The following is a 20,687-nucleotide window of genomic DNA, read 5'->3' on the forward strand; positions in this document are numbered from 1 at the left end:
TACGTAGAATAAGGTCACTTATATATAGCACTTATTAAAATATTATTTACAAAATTTATAGTGAGATGGAATAAATTATCAATTAAAGAATAAAGACCTTCATAACTCAATTGAGAATTCATTTATACTGTCTTAACTAATGAAATAATGAGATGGAAAAGAAAGAAAAGAAAAAGAATTTTAGAAATTTACCATACCAATCATTTATTTTTGGGTTGATACATGGTGACAATAATATGAGACTACCTTCTATTTTTTGTGAGAGACACCTAAACGTACTACAAATGAAATGTACACACCTTATCCCCTTTAAGATTTGAATTTGGTACCTTCCTTTCAATAACATAATTTCTCTCACACTTGACTAACTTAAAGGTTGCATTTAATTTTAACTATACATGATTTTGATTAAAAAAATACAAATATTAAAATTAAAAACGATCATATGCATTATTTCATAAGCCTAATAGAAATAAGATAAAATAAAATTGAGAAAAACATTCAGATAAAAAATTAAAATTAAGGAAGAGATTTAGGATGACTTGGAGTGAAACCTCTACATGTCAATGACATCAACACTTCTAACTATACTTCATTTACAAAATCAATCATAAGGATTCACATTCAACCTTCTTGCTGTTAACCTACTATTTCACTTCACGTTACGGGAAAAAAAATAGGGCATCAAATATTATGCATTCGTTAGTTGGGGTGGGTGAGCAAGTGCATGTCAAATATAACATTAAGTGGGTGAGCAATCCGTATGTCAAATAGGATAATAATAATATCAATAATCGAGAAAAAAATGAAAAAACAGGAAAATGTACCTTGTCAGTACGGATAATATAATAATAATAATAATATTCGAGAAAAAGAAAAGAATGTGGCCAGGTAACCGCGGCTTGACCACGGTCCTGTGTTTTCGACGTTAACAATAGAAAAAAAAAAATTGAAATGATGTAATAAAACGAAAAAAATATGCAATGATCACATCGCAGAAATACCCCGAAAACGCGTAGAAAGGCTTCGTAGTGGGTGGTGAAGAAGCTGCATCAGCTGCTGGTGTTAGGGATCTTTCATTGCTCACTTTCCAATCTCAACGAGGCCTCAATTGTGGTAGCAACCGTAGGTAAATTCTTTTCTATCGATTTTTCTTTTCAATTTCAAGGGCAGAGCACCTAGATCTGAGGAATGTATCATAAATTTGGGCTTTTGGTGGTAATGTGATTGCATTACGGAGCAGAATTTCCCAGATCGGCCTCTAAATCAAATGCATTTTCTTCGTCAAGGCAATTCTTTGTTTTCCATCATTTAACGGAGCTGTGCAGCCAGTGATTTGCAGTGCAGTGGGCAAAGATGGTGATGCCAGGGCCGCTTACGGCCGGCCAGGTGCATGTCATCGCCTTTCTGTCTCGGACTGATACTAGCTTTTCCATTTGTTATGGTTTTGCGCATTGTTATTACGTTTTTTTGAATATAAGCCTCCCATTTATTTTACTTAATGTGACGGAGTGTATGAATCATTAATTCTTCTCAAAACCTTCTTCTTTGTTTTATTGGTTTGTCAGGGATTATTTCCAATTGGATTTGTCTGGGTCTCAGAATTGCTTCATACAACTCTTTATAGGCGCTCATTGTCGTGTGTGACACAAATATGGTGTTGAATCACTCTTTCAAATATTGTTTTCTATGCTTTCTATCGTAGCTTTATACCTTGATGTTTCCACACTAAGAAGTAGGCAGTAGGGGATAAAAGGAGCGAATAAAGCAGGCAATTCAATCACATTACGTAGGCAGGATCACATTACATAGGTAGCGCAGTTATCAAAGGTTACTTCTCTCAATGCACCTTCTCATTTGCAGAATTGGATATGTAACTCGGATTATTTTATTCGCAAAAATAATTATTCAATTTACCTTAAGTTTGCAACTATCATCTCCTACCTCTGTGGACAATATCTTGATCCACATCAGATTATCTTCAGATCCTGGACTCTTTTTTCTATTTCTTCGTGGTTCAAGCCCTCTCTTCTTCTTGGAAGAAATATGGCAAGAGTTGGTCTCTCTTACAAATTTGATCATGCAAAGAACAGTGCCTATTTTACAGAGAAAGGGCCACTTATCACAACACATGGTTATATTTTTATATTTCCTCATTACCTGTCTGCTTTTCATATTATGAAAAATTGAGATCAAGCATTTTGATACATGGGAAGTGCATTATAATGAGGGAAATGCAAACAATCTAGATCTCATTTATGGTGATCATTTAAAAGTTAACACCAAGGGATATGTAATATAAGTGTTATTCTCCTCTTTCCTTACACAATTTTAAGGGAAATTTCCCGCAATTGCTTGAATGGTAGTTTTTGTTTTGTCTTTAAAAGAGTAAGTTCGTTTATTTTGAGATTGCTGAATTTGACATTGGTGCTGTCTCCAGAACTTGATAATGTCCTTATTGCTTTGAAATAATTCAAATCAATTCGTTGTTTTGGCCTGGAAAAGTGGCTTCAGAGAGATCATTATATTTTGTAGAATCACATGCTTTGAAGTTGGGGAATAGATTCTAGTAATGTGTAATCATACAGATCCACCAGGAGAAGTATTGGATTGCGTTTTTCCTTTTGATTATTGAATGTGCTGCATGTATACTTGTCTACTCAGAGTAGACCAACTGATTTTGAAATGGGTTTACGTTACGACCATTAGGTTCCCCAAGAACATTCTTATTCTAAGGATGTCCAAAACCTGTATGGGATTAACACAATCTGCCCTTTGTTCCATGGATGCTTAACCATCTAGATCCTCTAGGAGAATTATAGGGTTGGGTTCTGGCTTGGTTATTTGAGTGAGCTGCATGTATACTTATGCCTCTAGGAGGAAATCAACTGATGTTGAATCTGTTAGGGAGACACTTTTCATTGACTTTTTTTTGTTTGGTCACATACATAGCAAGTTATTACAGGTGTTGAAAATTGTAATTTTTGTATTGACAATAAAAGGAAACAACTTTTTCTGTTTGGAGGTTGCACAATAATTGTTCTAATATGCTAACTGAGTGCTTGTATTAGAAGTGTCACATGGGAATCATATTTTAAGCTATATTACAAATGAAAAGGGTCTTTTGCTAAAGTGGTAACATAGACTATGTCATATTCTTGTCTATTAGTCTAGACCTAACCAAGATGATAAAGACATGCATGGTGCATTCTAGAACTTGAGGGATGTCACTCTGCCTTGGGAGATTGAATATGAAATATTGTTGTTCTTGACAATACGTTAGAAGGATGGCTCTTTATTAGTAATTTCATATGATTAAGGCTTGATAATTGTATCTGTATTTGTGAGAATGGCTAAATTTATAAGGTTTTTGGCTATTGATTATTCTTTTTCATGTCTTTAACATTTGAGCTTTTGTGCTTGTTATGGCACTCAGTGTTGGAAGGTCGGTGCCTCCGTCCCCTCTAGGGAGCTTTTGGTGTAATGGCAGCGGTGATTCCAACAAGTGGTATCAGATTGCTGGGTTACGGGTTCAAATCCCTTGGGTCATGCTGAGGGGGGGATTGTTGGGAGGTTGGTGCCTCCATCCCCTCTAGGTGAAGGTACTGTTCAGCATAGACCGATGGATTTGTGACATGTGCTTAACCGCCTCCCGTGGATCCCTGTCTCTAGCTGTTGTGACGTTCATTGATAGCTCAAGCTTTTGGTGTAACGGCAGCAGTGATTCCAACACTCAACAGGTCTTCACTTCAGAGAGCTCTATATATCCTATTGCTGGGGAACAATCTAAGATAGGATATGCAACAAAAAATGTGAATGTATTCTACAAAAGGGAAAATGGCATCTTCAATTATTGTTTATTACATCATTATCATATTCAGAATGTCCTGAGATTTGACTGTGAATTTCAAATTATCTGTCCCTTGGCTTGCTTAGCATTTAATTTCAGCATTGAATATGGTGAAATACTGGTCAGGTTGACTGGTGCCTTGCAGCAGCACAGTAAGTAACATCTATAAATATCTTAAATGAACTTAACAAAAATACATCAGTCAAACAATCCTCATAAAATGCATCAAAAATTGAGGTTTTCATTACTTTGTCTGCTGACTTTAGGGAGAGGAAGAGGAAACATAATAGAGGGAAGAAAGGACTTGAAGTAGAACGTATGGTTGATGTTGATGCTGAGATCACATTGTTGACTGGGAAATCTCTGGGTTTTTTAACCCTTGACTGGAGTTCTGCTGTGTTTTCCAAGGATTTGAAGTTTGAAGATGCCTTTTTGTTCTTCTGCAGTTGCTATTTTCTAATTGGAGACACCTTTTGATATCTGGAGTGATTTTTCATGTGCTTAGAATATTCCTGGAATTTGAGATAGTTCACCCATACAATCTTAACTAGAATTTAATAAATCAATTTGCTTTGCTTTCTAGCTTACTGTCAAAAAAAGAACCATGCTTCATCTGCAGTTAAAAGTAAGCAAATTTACGCTCCAATTCAGGGGTAATATAAGCTCCAATAATGCAAATTGAATATACATCGAACACATTATGCTATGAAAAGCATTCATATACAATTAACCTGGTATAATCTGCAGAAATTCAAGTTGGGAGAACTCTTGCTAGAGGAATGTTGTGCTTTATACTTATTTGTAATGTTTGTTGGGAATCATTTGCTGTTGCACCAAAAGTTCGAACTATCAATGCCCTATACAAATGCCAGATTTAACCCGACCCATGGGAGGTGGTTAAGCCATGAGGTGCTGACCATCAAGTCAACAATCTCACCCACAACATTGATTGAGCCTTTAGCACCCACTGAAGGGAGACTCAAACCCATGACTCAAGGCTCTAATATGAATTGTTTGAGTCATTTGCCATTGTGTCAAAAGCTCAAATTGTCTATGTTAAAAGAAATGCCAGATTTAACCTGACCCATTGTAGGTGGTTAAGTCATGTCATGAGTCCCCAAGGAGGTGTTGACCACCAAATCAACAATATCTCCTTTCTAAAAGAGGGTTTAAAAATAAATAATAATAATAAAAGAATTAAAAAATAAAAATGTAATGTGATAGAATTGCATTGTAGTTAAGTTTAATGAAAGGTCAAGAGGCATGCAATGAAGAGTCATGACTCCCTCAAACATGAGATATAAAAGGTAGAAGACTTTATTTGTAGGAGATATGGAGGAATGAAGAAAGCGAGGAGCATAGGAATTAAAGAAGGATAAATGGAAGAAGAAAGGAATGAGAAGAAACAAGGAAGTGACTCTTTTGAAGACTAGAAATCATGAAAGTTTGTGACTCCTTCAAAGTGTAGTTACAAAAGTTTGTGACTCTCTGAAGGGAAGAAATGATGCAAAGTTGTGATTCTTTCAAAGGGTGGTAATCATGAAAGATTGTGAGTCTCTTAAAGGGCAGAAATGATGAAAGGTGTGAGTCTTTCAAAGGGTGGTATTCATGAAATATTGTGCCTCTTTCAAAGCGTGGTAATCATGAAAGGTTGTGCCTCTTTCAAAGTGTAGAAATGATGAAGGGCTGTGACTCTTTCAAAGGTAGTATTTATGCTATGTTCCCCCAAGTTTCTGGTACGGGGATGGTGGGGGATTTCGGGACGGGTTTCCGGGACGGCAAATTTTTTTGGTGATTTTGGGACTGGGGGGGGGGCGGCAAACAGGGACGGCTATATATATATATATATATATAGGGAAATTTTAAAATATACATTGAAATTTGCAAATATACATGTCATTCATATGAAACTAAGCACAAAGCATGTCATTTAAACATTATAGAACCATAACATACAACATTTGAATGCCATCTAGAAAATAATATCCGATTTTAGTACCCAATTGTCAAAATGCATATCAATATCAGTGAACATTGAACAATGAACATTAGCAATTGTTAATATCTTAATGTCATAATGATAAGCATGATAAATTTGAAAATCAAAATCAAAATATGCCCAAAGCTATAGACCCAAAGGGTAGAGGCTTGCTATAAAGTAATAAGTATCAAATTATTAATGTATCATAATCATGTTCATGTTCAACATAAAAAGCAAAACATAGAAAAATGAAGTAGACTGCCGCTCCTATTCCGCCTCTACTGCCATGGCATCAAAATCAAAGTCCTCCTCACTATCATCCTCCACAGGAAGTGTAGTCTCATCTAGTGGAACCCCAACCAATCTTGGTGCTGTGTCATCCTCATCTATCTGGGCCACATCCTCAAGCTCAACATCCCATCGCAAAGTTGGTGTCTGCCTATACTCTGGAGTTTGACGATCGACAAGTTGAAGAGCATGATGCACTGTTACTAGCTTCTCCGCTCTTTTAGAGGTAAGTCTATTCGTCTTGATAGAGTGGATATATGAATATGTGGACCAATTCCTCTCTACAGCTGAGGAGCTAGCAACCTGTGAAAGGAGGCGACTGGCAAGTATTTTTAACTCAGGTGTATCTCTCCCATGCTAGGTCCACCATCCAATAGGATCTTTTTGTGCCAAAACAACTCTATCCAACTTTGCTTGTGGCTTACCCAAGTTTGGGCCACGAAGGTTGGTGAAGTCAAGGAACTGTGCATGAAGAGTAGAGGCATCTTGAGCTGAATACATCTTATCAATTGCTCTTACGAAGCCATCCAAAACCTTAAGATCATCACATGGGAGGCCCCTTCCACCCAACTGTGCATACCATTTGGGATTTAGAGCAAGGCTGCCATATGAAGCGGGCTATTCATCATGTTCCTCCTCCATGTCACAATAGGCCTAATATGCTCCTCATAAAAGCCCAATGTAGGATCCTTTGCTGCAACAATTCTCTTCATCTTACCCAACATGCTGTCAATAGTCTCATAAATCTCTCCCAAACTAGGAGCATCAGTATCAGCATATCTAATGACATCAACAATGGGTGCTATGACAGAGCAAATATATCTGCAAGATCAAGATGCCAACAAAAATAAAAATCAGAATTAGAATTTTAAGAATTTTAAGACTATTAGTAGGAAAATCAGCAAGCAAAAGACTAATAGTAAATTTAAAAATCAGCAACTTACTTCATTGTGGACCACCAACTCTCATCAAGGATCCTTTGCCTCACCTCTTTTCCTTCAGAGGACTTAGAATGAGGCCATCATCCCCACTCTAGATTCACCACCGTCAATTGAAGGGCCTCATACACCTCAATCATCCTCTCCATCAAGATGAAATATGTGCAATACCTATAGCAACAATTAAAAATTAAAAATTTAAACTTAAACATTAATGATTAAAATTTAAAACTAAAAGCATCACATGTAAGTAAACTTATAAATAATTTTTTTAGATAACTTTAAGTTAAAACAAACTAAAAGTAAATTATAATTATAATTGACATACTTCATCTCGGCTGGTTTGAGGAACTCCTTCTTAGAGAAGGACCTAAATAGAGCAAGTGAAGTGTGGTGGTTGCAAATAAACATTTGCACTTCTCTAACTTCTAGCACCGCCTGTTTCACCCATTCAATCTTCCCTATGTCCTTCAATGCATTGTTCAAGGAATGAACACAACAAAGGGTCCAAAATATGTGCCTATAAGCACCCTTTATCATCAAACCAGCTGATTTGCACATAGGTGCAGAATTTGTGATAACTTGTACAACACTAGATGACCCAATCTCCTCTATGGCATCTCACAAAATGGTGAATTGGAATTCTGCATCTTTTTTCTTTCCTGAGCAATCTATGGCTCTCAAAAAATAAGAGCCAGCAAGGGATGTGACAATGATATTGATGAGTGGCCAATGTCTAACATCTGTTCACCCATCCATCACAGTAGAGCAGCCCGTCCTAACCCAAGTGCGTTTCATATCCTCAAATAACAAAGCAACCTTTGAGTACTCTTCATCTAGGATAGTGGTTCGTAGCTTATGTTCACCAAGGGGTACAAATGAGGAATTCATGCTCAAAATATCTTTCACCATTTGTTTATTATAAGTGGAATAGGCTGCATTATATGGGATACCATTAGTAACAAAGAATCTACCAATGGATGCCTCACACTTTTCCTTTGCCTGTGCATTAAACATACTTTCCACCGAGCCCTTCTCACCACTACTCATCTTTCTCTTCCCTCTAGACCCAGTAGGGCTGCCACTAGTACCAATGGCGGATGACATATGCTTAGATTATTGTGAGGGAATAGATGGTGATGTCACAGTCAAATTTTGCCCCTCCATCTCAGCTTCTAAGTGCAATCTTTGGCATTCTAATTTTTGTTCATCAGTCAAATTAGTACAAGCTTTGACTCATTGGCATGAAACACGTAAAAAATGTGACTTCACTCTTGTATAGCTGCCCTTAAAATCATCAAGACAAACATGGCAATCCCACACCCTAGTCCCTCCTGAATTCTTTTTATCTTTTGGCCAAGGTGTGACATATTGGAGAAGAGGTTTTTTCCTATTAAAAGGACCCTTTGCAAAATTCTTCATAATGGCGGAAAGACATTTAAACAAATCAGCTTTAGGATTGGGTTTTTGCATAGTGTCACTACTCGCAACATCAACCCCTACATTTTCATCTTCACTACTACTACTCGTACTCCCATTGCTGCTCATTGTGTTTAAATATGCAATAGATATATGAGCTGAAACAATGAAAAAATTAAAAAAAATCAGACTTTGCAAGCTGCAAATTTATTTAAAAAATGATAGATGGAAGCATAAAGAGTTTTATACTTACTTGGTGGACAAAATAGAAGATCAAACCCTTGGTCAAGCTCTTGGAAGCAAAAATATTACCTCCTCTACTTGCAAAATGAAAACTCCAGCCGGCTGCAACATAAAATGAAAACCAAACATATGTTAAAACAACTTAAATGTGTGGAGTATTAACATTTTAGGGCTTTTGGAGGAGTGGGGCCCACTAGCCGACCAAGATGGAGGCTTTTAAACATTTTTTAATGTTTATTTTTTAAAGTTTCATGCACACAAAAAAGGGGGACGGCCGGCCGTACCTAGTACGGTTGGAGGACGGCTAGACGCCCCCTTTTCGTATCGGGTATGGCTGGCCGTCCCCTTTTTTTCCCCTCACATCCCCGAGTTTCCGAAATGTCCTTGGCAAAAAATGGTTTTTTGGGGACGGTTGGGTGATGTCCCATACCCGTCCCCCCGTCCCCAAATTGTCGGGTTTTAGGCTGGGTACGTGTCCCCGGGGAACATAATATTTATGAAAGGATGATATTCTCTCAAAAGGCATAAATGATTAAGGGCTATGTCTCTTTTGAAGGGTGATAATCATGAATGGTTGTGACTTTCTCAAAAGGCAGAAATTATGAAGGGTCATGACTCTATTTAGTGGTAATTATGAAAGAAACGACAAACATGATGAAGAGGTGTGACTCTCCTTCAAATTGAAAGATACAAAGGGGAGAAGGTTTCATTTGAGGAGGACATCCAAGGGAGATTAATTTGGAGAACAATTTAGTAATTGCTTTCGACTTGAGCTTGAACTAGTGGGATCCCACAAATGGGATCCCATCCCCGAATATTAAGTCATTAACACCTTACAAATATCAATTGTGCATCAGGAAACCATGCGAAATTTATGCCAACGAGCTGCCTTGAATAAGAGCAATCACCAATCACCAAGACACATCAAACTCCTTATCACTCCACCACAACTCCTTATCTCTCCAAGACAACACTCCTTATAGTTCCCTACACCTTATAGCTCCCTACACCTTATATCTTACATCTCCTTATAACTCTCATGGCATGATTGTCGACAAACATACGATCAATGCTTCTAAGCTCGTATATGTGGGTGGCAGTATTGGAATTGGCAGCCGTGACAAATCTGGGTAATTACTGATGGACCAATGGCGCATGGTGTCAAGTTAAGTAACCTATGAGGAGGGCGTGAAACTTGGCAACAATGGTGCTTGTTTTCTTGTATGCTTCAAACCATCCACAATTAACGGTCCATTCCTGCATCGATCCACGTGGCCGCACACAAACACTCCTTGCAATCAGCAAAGTTTGGGCTGGACTAGGTGGGATTTGACCATGCAATCACCCTATTAACAGGGCTCGTGATAGCCATCACATTGGGGGGTGAACCCCTTGGGGACAATACATTATTCTCAAAGGCAACAATGAAAAGTGGCAACTCGATTCTTGTGAAAGTTGGCGACTCTTTCCAGAATTCATTCCAATCATTGAAGGATCACTTATCAATCATCATTCATGAATCCATAAAAAACAAATCCTTCATCCATCCACCAATCATTAATCCCTTAAGAAATCATGCAAACAATCAATTAGTAGGATGAAGCAAACAATAATCAATTTTGTATCAATCACTACTTCATTTTGGGATCAAGAAAACAAACAATTCAGCTATCGGGCATCTTTCTATCTTATCAACATTCATTTATTCACCATTCACCAGTGTATTATACTGGAATTCATTACATCTTCTCTCATCAATCATCTAATCAACAATCACCAAATTATCAATCAACAAAAGCTCAAATCTAGAAATTAAGATCAGATCTAACATATATGTATGTATACAAACTGCATTCAATAAATCAGTAACCTAAGTTAGTAATTGATATGCAATGTGACTATTTAATATAAATTCTATGATGTATTTTAATTTAAGATACTAGCAGAATAATTAATCTATTTAGACTCTCTTTAATTATCAATGTAATATTTCTATTTTTCCTACAAACAAGCATATATGAAATAATAAAAAAGCACTATAAGGAGTGTTCCCACAATGCAAGCACACCACCTCGAGATTGATGGAATTGTCTTGGTTGGATACTTCTACCACTTGTTGGATGTTCTGCGCCCTTGAGTTTAGTTGTGTAGCAAACCAGCTCCCATAGTATAAGCACAACACCTCGAGTTGGATTGAGTTGTCTTGGTTGGGCGTTCCTACCACTCGTGAGGCCAAGAGGTTGAGTTGTCTTGTTTGGATGTTCTGTGCCCTTGGCCTTAGTCGTGTCAAATAGTCTCTAGATACTCTATCATGTTTTCTTCAATCCATAGTATGGTTGATTGTTAGAGGAGAAATCAGAGAGTTCAATTAATATTACACGGTTTGGATGTAGAATACCATTTAATTATTAGTGCACTTGATCTATATACATTTTAAAGTTGTTGTAAACCTAATCCTTATGGAAATAATTGACCTTGTGCATTACATGTTGGAAAGACAATTGTTAATTGGTAAGTTTGTATTTCGAGGAACTATATCTCTTATTTGAATTGAAATGGTAATTTTAGGCCAAAATTTAAGTATATTTAGTGTTTCAGGGGCAGGGACAAGGAGATGACATGGGATGTGTATTTGGGATGTTTCCCAGAGGGCTAAAAGTAGGGAACACATCCCCATGTGGCATAGGTTTTATTCGACTTTCTTGGAAAAAGTTAAACTTTTACATGTTAATTTTGGGTGGAATAACTACCTTATGTGTTGATGATCTAAATGAACTTTTGGTGCAATGTAATTATGTATGGGCATGCGATTTATGAATTTGGAGGTTGGTTTGGATGATTATTGATTTATCCATGCTTGAATGATTAGGCTATTGTATTTTGGAAAGCTTATATTGCTATTGGGGATTAGTTTTTTGTGCCATTTGATATTGTGCTAGATTGGTTTGATATAGATTTTTATTAATGTTATGATTTTCATTTTCTAGTTATTTTGGTTGGATGCGATTTTATTAGATCCTTGTTTTGAGAAACGTGTTTTGCAACTGTTCAATTGTATAAGTCAATATTTATCTATTGGAAATTGTTCATCTGTTGCTTTTATTGGTTGTTTTTGTGGTTGAGAAGTTTTGAGCTTTGTTGGCTATGGTTTGATTGATATATTGTTTAGTGGTGTAAAAATTATTTAATTTTTATTTATCACATCAAATAGCTTCATGTTAATGTGCTCAGTTAGATGATTGCTCGCTCCAACAAATCTTGCAATTTCCTATTAATCTCATATGAATCCAAAGTAGACTGCATATGGGTAAATCTTACACAGTGGTGAAGAGGGCAAAAGTTGTATTTCATGCTCTACCTCTCTCATGGGTGGGAAACATTTTGGTTCTTGAAATGCCTCCTTATGGATTTATTTGTTTTAAATTTGCTTTGGCTTGTGTTCAACTAATTTGTGAGTTCCTACCTCCACTGTTCCTCCTACTTGCTTGACCTTCAAGAAGAGTAATGCAATTTTTTTTGTTTCCATTAATGAGTTGTTTAGTTTGGTTGGTATTCATTGATGCAAACCTGTACTTCACCTTGTGTATATTGAGAATTAGGATTGATCCCTTATTGTGCATGTAGGGGCTTCCAACGTGATTCCCTTACATCAAGGGGCACTATATTAAGATCACCTTGCCAAATTTTTATCAGTGGCAAGTATGATTATGCATTGTTTAGTTATTCACATCTCTATGTTAGAATGCACCCACTCCAAGAAGTATGAATGGGGGATGATTGTGTCTAATCTAAGCTTTGTTTATTAATTTCTCTGAAATAATGTTTTTTTGAGATCCAAATTCATTGATCATCTTTGTTGACTTTTATTTTATGTGGAACAGCTTATGCATCTCTTTGTTCGCCTTTGCTTATTTGCTACCAATGCTTGGTACTGTCTGCATGTTAGGCAGGTGATCTTATAAAAACTTAGTTTGTCATAGTCTTTGTTGGGTTGCTCTCTACTGCAATGATGGTGGTCCAGTAGTGTATGTAATCTCCAACACCTCATGTAAGTCTATTCTTCAATGTTGCAATGTTCACAATGGTTCTTGGGCTTGTTTCCTGTATAAATGGTAGTAGCATTTCTTTAGCCCTTACTACTCTAAGCTTCATTTATATTCTTTGAAGTTTCTTGCTGACTGGATTGGAATAAGCTGCTTGCTATCCTTTCTTCTTATACGTTTCACAAGCTTAATTTATTCTCCTTGGCTTGAAGAGTACAACTTGCCTTCTTATATGAATATGAAATCCACCTATCTGCCTAAGCACCATAATCCAATGGCTTGTTACCATCTGGTTTCTTCTCCAACTTATAATCAGTTCATTTTCCTGAACTATCCCATTTAATCCCTTCCTTGTATTCATACAACTCTTTTAACATGTGACTGCGTAAATGGGCAAGTGATCTAGATGCCCCCACTCCCATAGAGGCTTATACTATTGTCTTTCACTTCCTCATTTCAATGTCTCCCAAGTTTCCAACTCAAATTTGCCATTAATCATGCTCCTTTCTATGCCCAATTGAATGAAGGGTACAAACTTACAATTTTCAGCACAATCCAGGAGAATATTGCTTTCCATATGATTTATTATGGCCTTGCAATAGTCTCAAAACAGTTCACCGGCACAGTTCCAACTATAATTAGATGATTTAAAGTAATAAACTATTACAGTGCTTTATAATCCTTTAGCACAAATAACTGTGCTTCACAATTGTAGAAACAAATCATAATTATGCTCCATTTCACAGTAGTACAATTTACTGCAATGGCAATCAAACGTAGATTTAAGTAAATCTACATAACAGACATGCATGCAATTGGCACAAACACATCATGGAGAAATAAGTTTGGGACAGCTTAAATGAATATCATATTACAGGGAAAACTGTGCAAGATAGGAACTCCACTGAAGCAGTAAACCATTGTGTCTTACTTCTACAGAATCCCAGACCTCCAGTTAGCTTGTTTCACTGAACAACCTGCTCTGCTGCCTTGGAACTGCCTGTACACAAGTTCCATGCCATCAAAGCAACATGATAAAATCCAACTTTCTTGAACCAGGATCTGGTTGAAGATGAACATCATCCAAATGCAAAAGTAGGAGGGTTTGGTCGCTTCTTGACAGATTCCTTATCGGTGGATGTGTTGTGCTAAATATGCACCTGCTGCCCCCTCAGGGAAATGAATTCCATGTGATTCGTCATAGTAGTGATGGGTTGCTGACTGGAAATCCTATCCTGCATAACTTCTTTCAATATTTTGGAAATTAAACTACCTACGTGGTATTTCACGTCTTAAGTCATCTGTTGTTGAGTGGCATTGCCTGAAGTCTAACGTTTTGACAGTTAAATATCTTGTTATTTCACTAATCCTTTTTCAGATCAGACAGGGTTTTGGAACTCTGTTTTTACAACTCCTAAAATAACATGATTGTAGGAACATGCTTGCTTGTCTTGAAATCTAAACATGGACTGTTTTAGTAGCAGGGTTCAAATTTGCAACAGTACACAGATTGCATATCTGCAGAGTTATTAAACCTACTGAAAGAGTTACAATCTGAGGTTGATAATGAGTTATAGATATCAGTCGATGATGTTTCTGTGAGGATATTACATGATTATTTGATAAAATTGTCTTAGTTGTTCCTTTTTATCTGGTTAGCATTATAATGATAAAAATGCTTAAATGGTAGTTCATACCTCTACTTTTACAAAATGATTGACTCACTTTATCTTTTAATTTCATTTTAGGTGTCTTTTCTCCTTGGAGTAATCCCTGTATTTGTAGGATGGATATATTCTGAGATATTGGAGTACAAGAAATGGCAATCACCTTCTAAAGTGTAAGTAACTTTGTTTTGGCTACTTGTTCTTGCTAGTACTGTTTATGCCATATAATCAATAATCTCACGACTGCACTGTTTTTTAGTTCATGATTTTATACAGCTTTTCAATATGTCTAATTGTTAATTTTGTTTGTGTTGACAATAATAAAGTTTTTGTATCTGTTTTGAATATATAGCCACTAAAATAAGATAAACCAATTATACAATGTTACCAATTTCACTGCAGTCAAAATCCTATAGCAACAGGAGAGCCATGCAATAGTAGCCTACTGTCAAAGAGGCATATGTCAGAAGGGATATTTTTTTAAAAATGAGGTGTTATTCACCAAGTTAATTTTGTTGTCATGGGTGAGAGAGAAGCAGAAGGACGTTTCTTATTCTCTAATAGATGAAGGCTTTTGATTTTTGAGGTTTCATTATCTTTGGAATATTTTCAGGATTCATAGCTGAACTGCTTTTGAACTTCTAATTGCAATGAGTTGATTTTCAGAATCCCTGGCAATGGTCTTTTCACCCTGCAATTAAATCTTTTTAACCACTATCTTGGTTGCTAACCTTATTGTTCTTGGTAGCTTCAATAGCCTCTGAATTCTGTTTATGGGTAGCACTTGGTAGGATGAGAAACTTTTCCTGTTCACAGGGCTCTGCTCTGGTTGTAGTTCCATTTCTTTCTTCTTTGTGGTTTAATATCCTTACTATCTTTTGTGTTCTTCACAGATTGAAGGACAGGAGGCATCTTAATAAAGTTTCTGAAAAGAACATTTCATGTTCGATCTTTTGTTGTCTTGTTTGTCCTTGAGAGTCCAATACTTTTATTGTGTTCTATAGGGACACCTCCCTTGGATCCGAGTGGTGTGCTATCCCAGGGACTTGGGAACTTGTAGGGGACGTACCCTCCCCTTTCCCCCCTTTTTGAAAATTTGGGACACTCCGACTAAGAAGAACATTTTATGGATGCTCCCTTTTTTGATCTTTCTGGAGATTAATTTGTGTATCCTGGTCATCACCTGAATTTCTTGACGTCCTTGGGGCATCCTTGGAATAGTAGGCATCCATCATTGGGTCAATGTAGATAGTTTGTTTTATTTGTTTATGTCTTCTTGTGAATGTATATTGTTTGTTAGAACAACTTAGGATATTGGTTATTATTTGTTTAACTGGGAGTGCTGTTTTAATTCACTCAGTTCGCCACATTTTTGCCTATATATTTGCAGATTGTATTTCATTTGTGTTTTATTGATCACCAGCCTATTGGTGAATAGATTGGAGGCAGGTGTTTCCGGCCCTGGCTCATTCAATTGCTTATTTGCTGTAACTTATACACCTTTGCTGGGAAAATATACAGGTGCTGATTAATTTGAGCTACATGATCTGTTATTCTTAGCCTTAAATAAAAGACGTGGCTTATGGAGTTTAGGCTGCCCCAGTTTTTAAGCAGATATTTTGGATCACATCTAGGACATCATAAACTCCAATACTGGATGGTGTGCACATGCTGGTGAATTGTAGCTTGAATTCTTTCCAGATGGTAGATGCTTCTGCTGGCTTAGACGTCATCAATTCTAAAGCTTTGGCAAATCTGTCTTGTGGCATGGGAGGATTCTTCCCATCTCTTCTTAACAATATAAAGAAGAGATCATGGTGAATTACGGTTGAAGTGCTCATCACATTGCATCACATAGCTGCAAACTCATATCAAAGTGTTGAAATCTATTGTGTTCAGCAGGTTAGCAAGCGGCATCCATTGTCATTTGTCAGGCATTGACTGTATGATCCTTGGTTGTTTGCACTGAATCAGGATTGTTAATTTTTGTCTTTTCCTGTTCACTGGCATTGATATTTGCGTGTTTCACATTGAATTTGCATTGACTTCAAGATCTGGCATCGTCATTTCTTATCGTGGTGCGAGAAATGCAAAGAGTATGGTATTTTTGGTTGACAATTTCTACAATTCGTGGATTTTTTAGGAAGACTGAAGCATTCCTTAGCGGGATATAGGGTGTCGTTTGGTGGATACCAAGGACGGCTTGATGTCGAAATTCTTATCTTGAGGACGACATTCTTATCAGCTGCTTTGGTGATGATACTTGTCCTTGTAAAGGCTGGATCTGAGTGCTGTAATTGCTTCTATGATCAACTGCAACATGGAGGATGTGTGGCTGAAGGTTTTGAACCATTGGTGGCAGCACGAGATTTCTTTTCATTAGAATCTAGGCATGCCATAGTTAATATGATCTTCTTTCAGAATTATGTCTATTGGGATAGGGCAAGAGGTTTCAGAGTCCCGTATACTATCCATTCATGTGGGAAGATGTATCTTTTGTCATTTTATTTGATATTTAAGATGTGCCTGTGAGAGCTGTCAATTTTTCAGTACTGTCACACCTTAGAAATTACAGTATATTGCTTGTCAAACATAGTCTCTGTTTTTGAAGACAATTTGTATGACTTTCAACTCCATTATTATTTTCATTCCTATACTATCCTCTCCTTTGCAACATATAGCTGATATGAGTGATGAGAAATAGGATTAAAAAAATATTCATTTTGTTCAAAAAATGGCAAGTAGTTCTCCAAAATTCCATCTGCCAGATTCGTAGTTGCTAAGTGGGAATAATTATTTTGGATTGAAGTCCAAACTAAAAACTCAAATTGAGTTTGAAGAAGTTTGGGATGTGGTCAGTGGAACCACCACAGGACACAAGGCAGATACTGGCAAACAAATGAAATTTAATTAAGTCATCAGAAACACCAAATTGATCATTTTGTTCAGTGTGTCTGATGAAGTTCGGCCTTTCATCTGAGATCTGTCCACAAACAAAGATGCATGGGACAAGTTCAAGATAGTATTTGAGGCAAAGAATTAGAATAAGATCTTGAATTTGTAGTCAGCTACATGGCCTAAAGATGACGAATGAAAAACAATTGAAATCCTTTCTTAAAAGGATTACTGAGTTGAGGGCTCCCTAAACGAATTGGGAGAAACAATTGATGATGCTATCCTAGTGCCTATTGTTCTATGTGCACTACCTTCCGGACATAAAGTCTTTTTGACAACTTTGAATGTCACTAAGATGATACTTACTTTTGAGAAACTAGCAGAACATCTTCAAAAGGAAGAGTATATAAGCTAGGAACATTGCGAGGAGGATCATGCCATGACTACACGTCATAAAGGAACGAAGCTTATGGAGAAATTCTGTGGTCCTTCCAAATCTGGTAATTCACGAAAGCTTAGAAGAAGTGTCCAATTGTGAGAGTTGGACATGATGTGAAAAATTGTTGGTACAACTCCAACAAAGGATCTTCCAGCACATGACATCTGAAGAAGCCACTTCAAGGTGTCAAGACATGGTGGGAGCAAAAGAACAAACAAAATCAACATAACAATGTTTGTCATGTTCCCTTTTTAGCAGGTTTCAGGAGCTTGGTTATGTTAGCTAATCATTGCAACCCTCGTGAGCTAATGGTTTGTTTTGAGGGTCTCCGGTGGTTGATTTCCTCTTTATAGTAAGTAAGTCATTTGGGCTGGTTTCCATTTTTGAGCAGTGCATTTGGGAGATGCTTTTGGTCAGGCTATTATTGCACCTGGATGAATACATGACAATTTCTTGTGCTTGGAATATAGTGAAAAGTTAGTAAGTTTTACAGCCTTAGTCAAGTTTAAACTATAAAAAGTGCATGGAGTTATTAATAATTATATTTCAATGTTTGAATATGCAACCAAAATAGAAGTCATTTAAGTGAAAAGTGTGTGACCGAAGCCATCAGCCGTTTGGTGTAAGGGAGAAGCTTTCTTGGCTTCATCAATTATAAAAGCAAACTTCTAGAGAAGAATCGATTTGTTATTTTGTGTATCCAAGGGTTTGGTGAATTCTGAATCTAAAAGAATTGGTAATTCATTCCACCCTTTGCACTTTGAGTTGGTGATTGTTCATACCAATGAATTGTGTCATTACTGTTTCTGCGATTTGGGACTGAGAATTGGATCAATTCAAGCTGGGATTGAACTTTTTGTGCTTGAAGTGGTTTGGAATTGATGCTATCAAGTGGAACGATCTGTATGCTGGTGTCTTCCTTAGGAAATCTGCAACTCCATTACTGCTAGCTTACATATTGCAGGTTGCCATGTATTAATTGGGCTGTGAATAAACGTCTATGGGATAGCTGCGTGCATATAGCAGCTAGTGTTAGTGCTTGGAAAAACTGCATTCAAGTTCATAGTGGCAGTGTTTGTTTTGTCCAAGGCTACACTCTCATGCTAGGGCTGTTGCTATTGCAGTCAATTCAGTGAATAGAGTTAAGATAAAGCATGGTATCTGTAAGACACCTTATGAACTATGGTATGGTTATGTACAATTAAGTATTTCAGAATTTTTGGAAGCAATGTTACATTAAGAGAGATGATGACATAGGAAAATTTGATCCTTGAAGTGATGAAGGAACATTTCTTGGGTATTCTACTAAGAGCAAATCCTACTGATGCTATAATTAGAGATTGAAGAAACTTGTTGAGAGTGCTAATGTGAAAGTTGATGAAAGATTTCAGATATAGGAGAGATTGTGCAATAATGATTCATATGATGAAGACGACAACTAGTTAGAAATCAGAAAAGAGCAAAATTAGAGTCAGAATACAAATTAGGAAGGTTTGTTCGACGAGATTGACAATGGATTTGAGGTTGAAGAATTCTATGCTTCGAAGATTTCAGGGTATGTAAAGCTTAATCATACTTGGTGATAAAAATCAAAGAGTTATGATGAGAGGAAAGATTGCTAGAAATGAAATTTGTTTGATTTCATAAGTTGAGCCTAAAAGTGTTAATGAAGCTTCCAAAGATGATAACTGGTTAAAGCTATGAAAGAAGAATTAGAGTAGATTGAGAAGGAACAATACATGGATTTTAGTTCATAGACCTAAAGATAAAAATGTTATTGGAACAAATGGGGTTTTCAAGAAAAATTGAATGAAAATGATGAAGTTGTTAGAAAGAAAGCTAGATTGGTTTGAAAGGATGTTCACCAATGGAAGGTACAGATTTTGATGAGATATATGCACTAATTGCTAGAATTGAAATTGTTAGATTGTTTCTTCTTTATTTTGCTTGCAAGAATTTCAAGGTATATTAAATGGATGTTAAATTGACATTTCTAAATGGAGATCTCGAGGAAGAAATCTATGTTGAGCATTCAGATGGATTTACTGTTGATAATTAGAAGGACAGGGCTTATCGACTGAAGAAAGCTTTATATGGATTAAACCAAGTCACTAGAGCCTGGTATGCAAGATTGGACAAATATCTATCGAAGCTTGGATTCAATAAAGGTATTTCAGGCAATAATTTATACTTAACAATTAATTTTGAAAACTTTTTGTTTGTTGAAGTCTTTTTGGATGATATCAGTTTTGGTGGAAATGATGAGACAAGTTCAGATTTTTCTATTGAGATGTAGAAGGAATTTGAAATGTTCTTTCTTGGTTTGCGAATTACTCAAATTTAGATTGGGATTCTCGTATCACAAAGCAAGTATGTACAACTATTGAAGAAATTTGGAATGGAAGACTCAAAGCTAGCTAAAACATTGATGCTTAAGGTTGTAAATTGACAAAAGATGATGAATTTTAGAGCACTATTCAAACTGGATACAAATCTATGATTGGAGTTTTGCAATGTCTATAACTCATACAAGACCTGACATATCCAATGTAGTTGGAATTGTTGCTAAAGTTGACCCAAATGAATCACATGTAGCTACCATTAAAATAATATTTAGATATTTGAAAGGAACAATGGATTATGGATTATGATATGACAAAGTTGATGCTTTTGCACTTCATGTATATACCAATGCAGATTTGGAAGGTAATATTGATGACAAGAAGAGCACTAGTGGAGGAGCATTCTTTTGGGGAAGAAAGATTAGATTCAATGTTGAGTAAAAAGCAAGATTGTACCTCATAGTCTACTACCGAAGTTGAATATGTTGATGCTTCTATTAACTGTACACAAGTTATTTGGATGAAGCAAATGTTGAAGGATATCAAAGTTATCTGTGATGGACTAGTTACTATTCATCATGA

General features: G+C 36.5%; 1 protein-coding gene across 3 annotated transcripts in view; it reads left to right on the forward strand.

The window, feature by feature from the left end:
- The first annotated feature begins 991 nt into the window (after nucleotides 1-991).
- The window catches only part of LOC149578559 (protein REDUCED WALL ACETYLATION 3-like), a 63,657-nt gene continuing 43,961 nt past the window's right edge, over nucleotides 992-20,687 (forward strand). For all 3 annotated transcript variants that reach the window (XM_089829823.1, XM_089829827.1, XM_089829833.1), the window contains exons 1-3: nucleotides 992-1,129; nucleotides 1,244-1,389; nucleotides 14,511-14,602. In XM_089829823.1, coding sequence (XP_089685949.1) covers nucleotides 1,357-1,389; nucleotides 14,511-14,602 — 125 coding nt within the window. In that variant the 5' untranslated portion in view covers nucleotides 992-1,129; nucleotides 1,244-1,356. The remainder of the gene's footprint in view (nucleotides 1,130-1,243; nucleotides 1,390-14,510; nucleotides 14,603-20,687) is intronic.

Source organism: Cupressus sempervirens, chromosome 1, assembly GCF_028749045.1.
Source record: "Cupressus sempervirens isolate cs-2001-9-10 chromosome 1, ASM2874904v1, whole genome shotgun sequence".
Taxonomy (NCBI): Eukaryota; Viridiplantae; Streptophyta; class Pinopsida; order Cupressales; family Cupressaceae; genus Cupressus; species Cupressus sempervirens.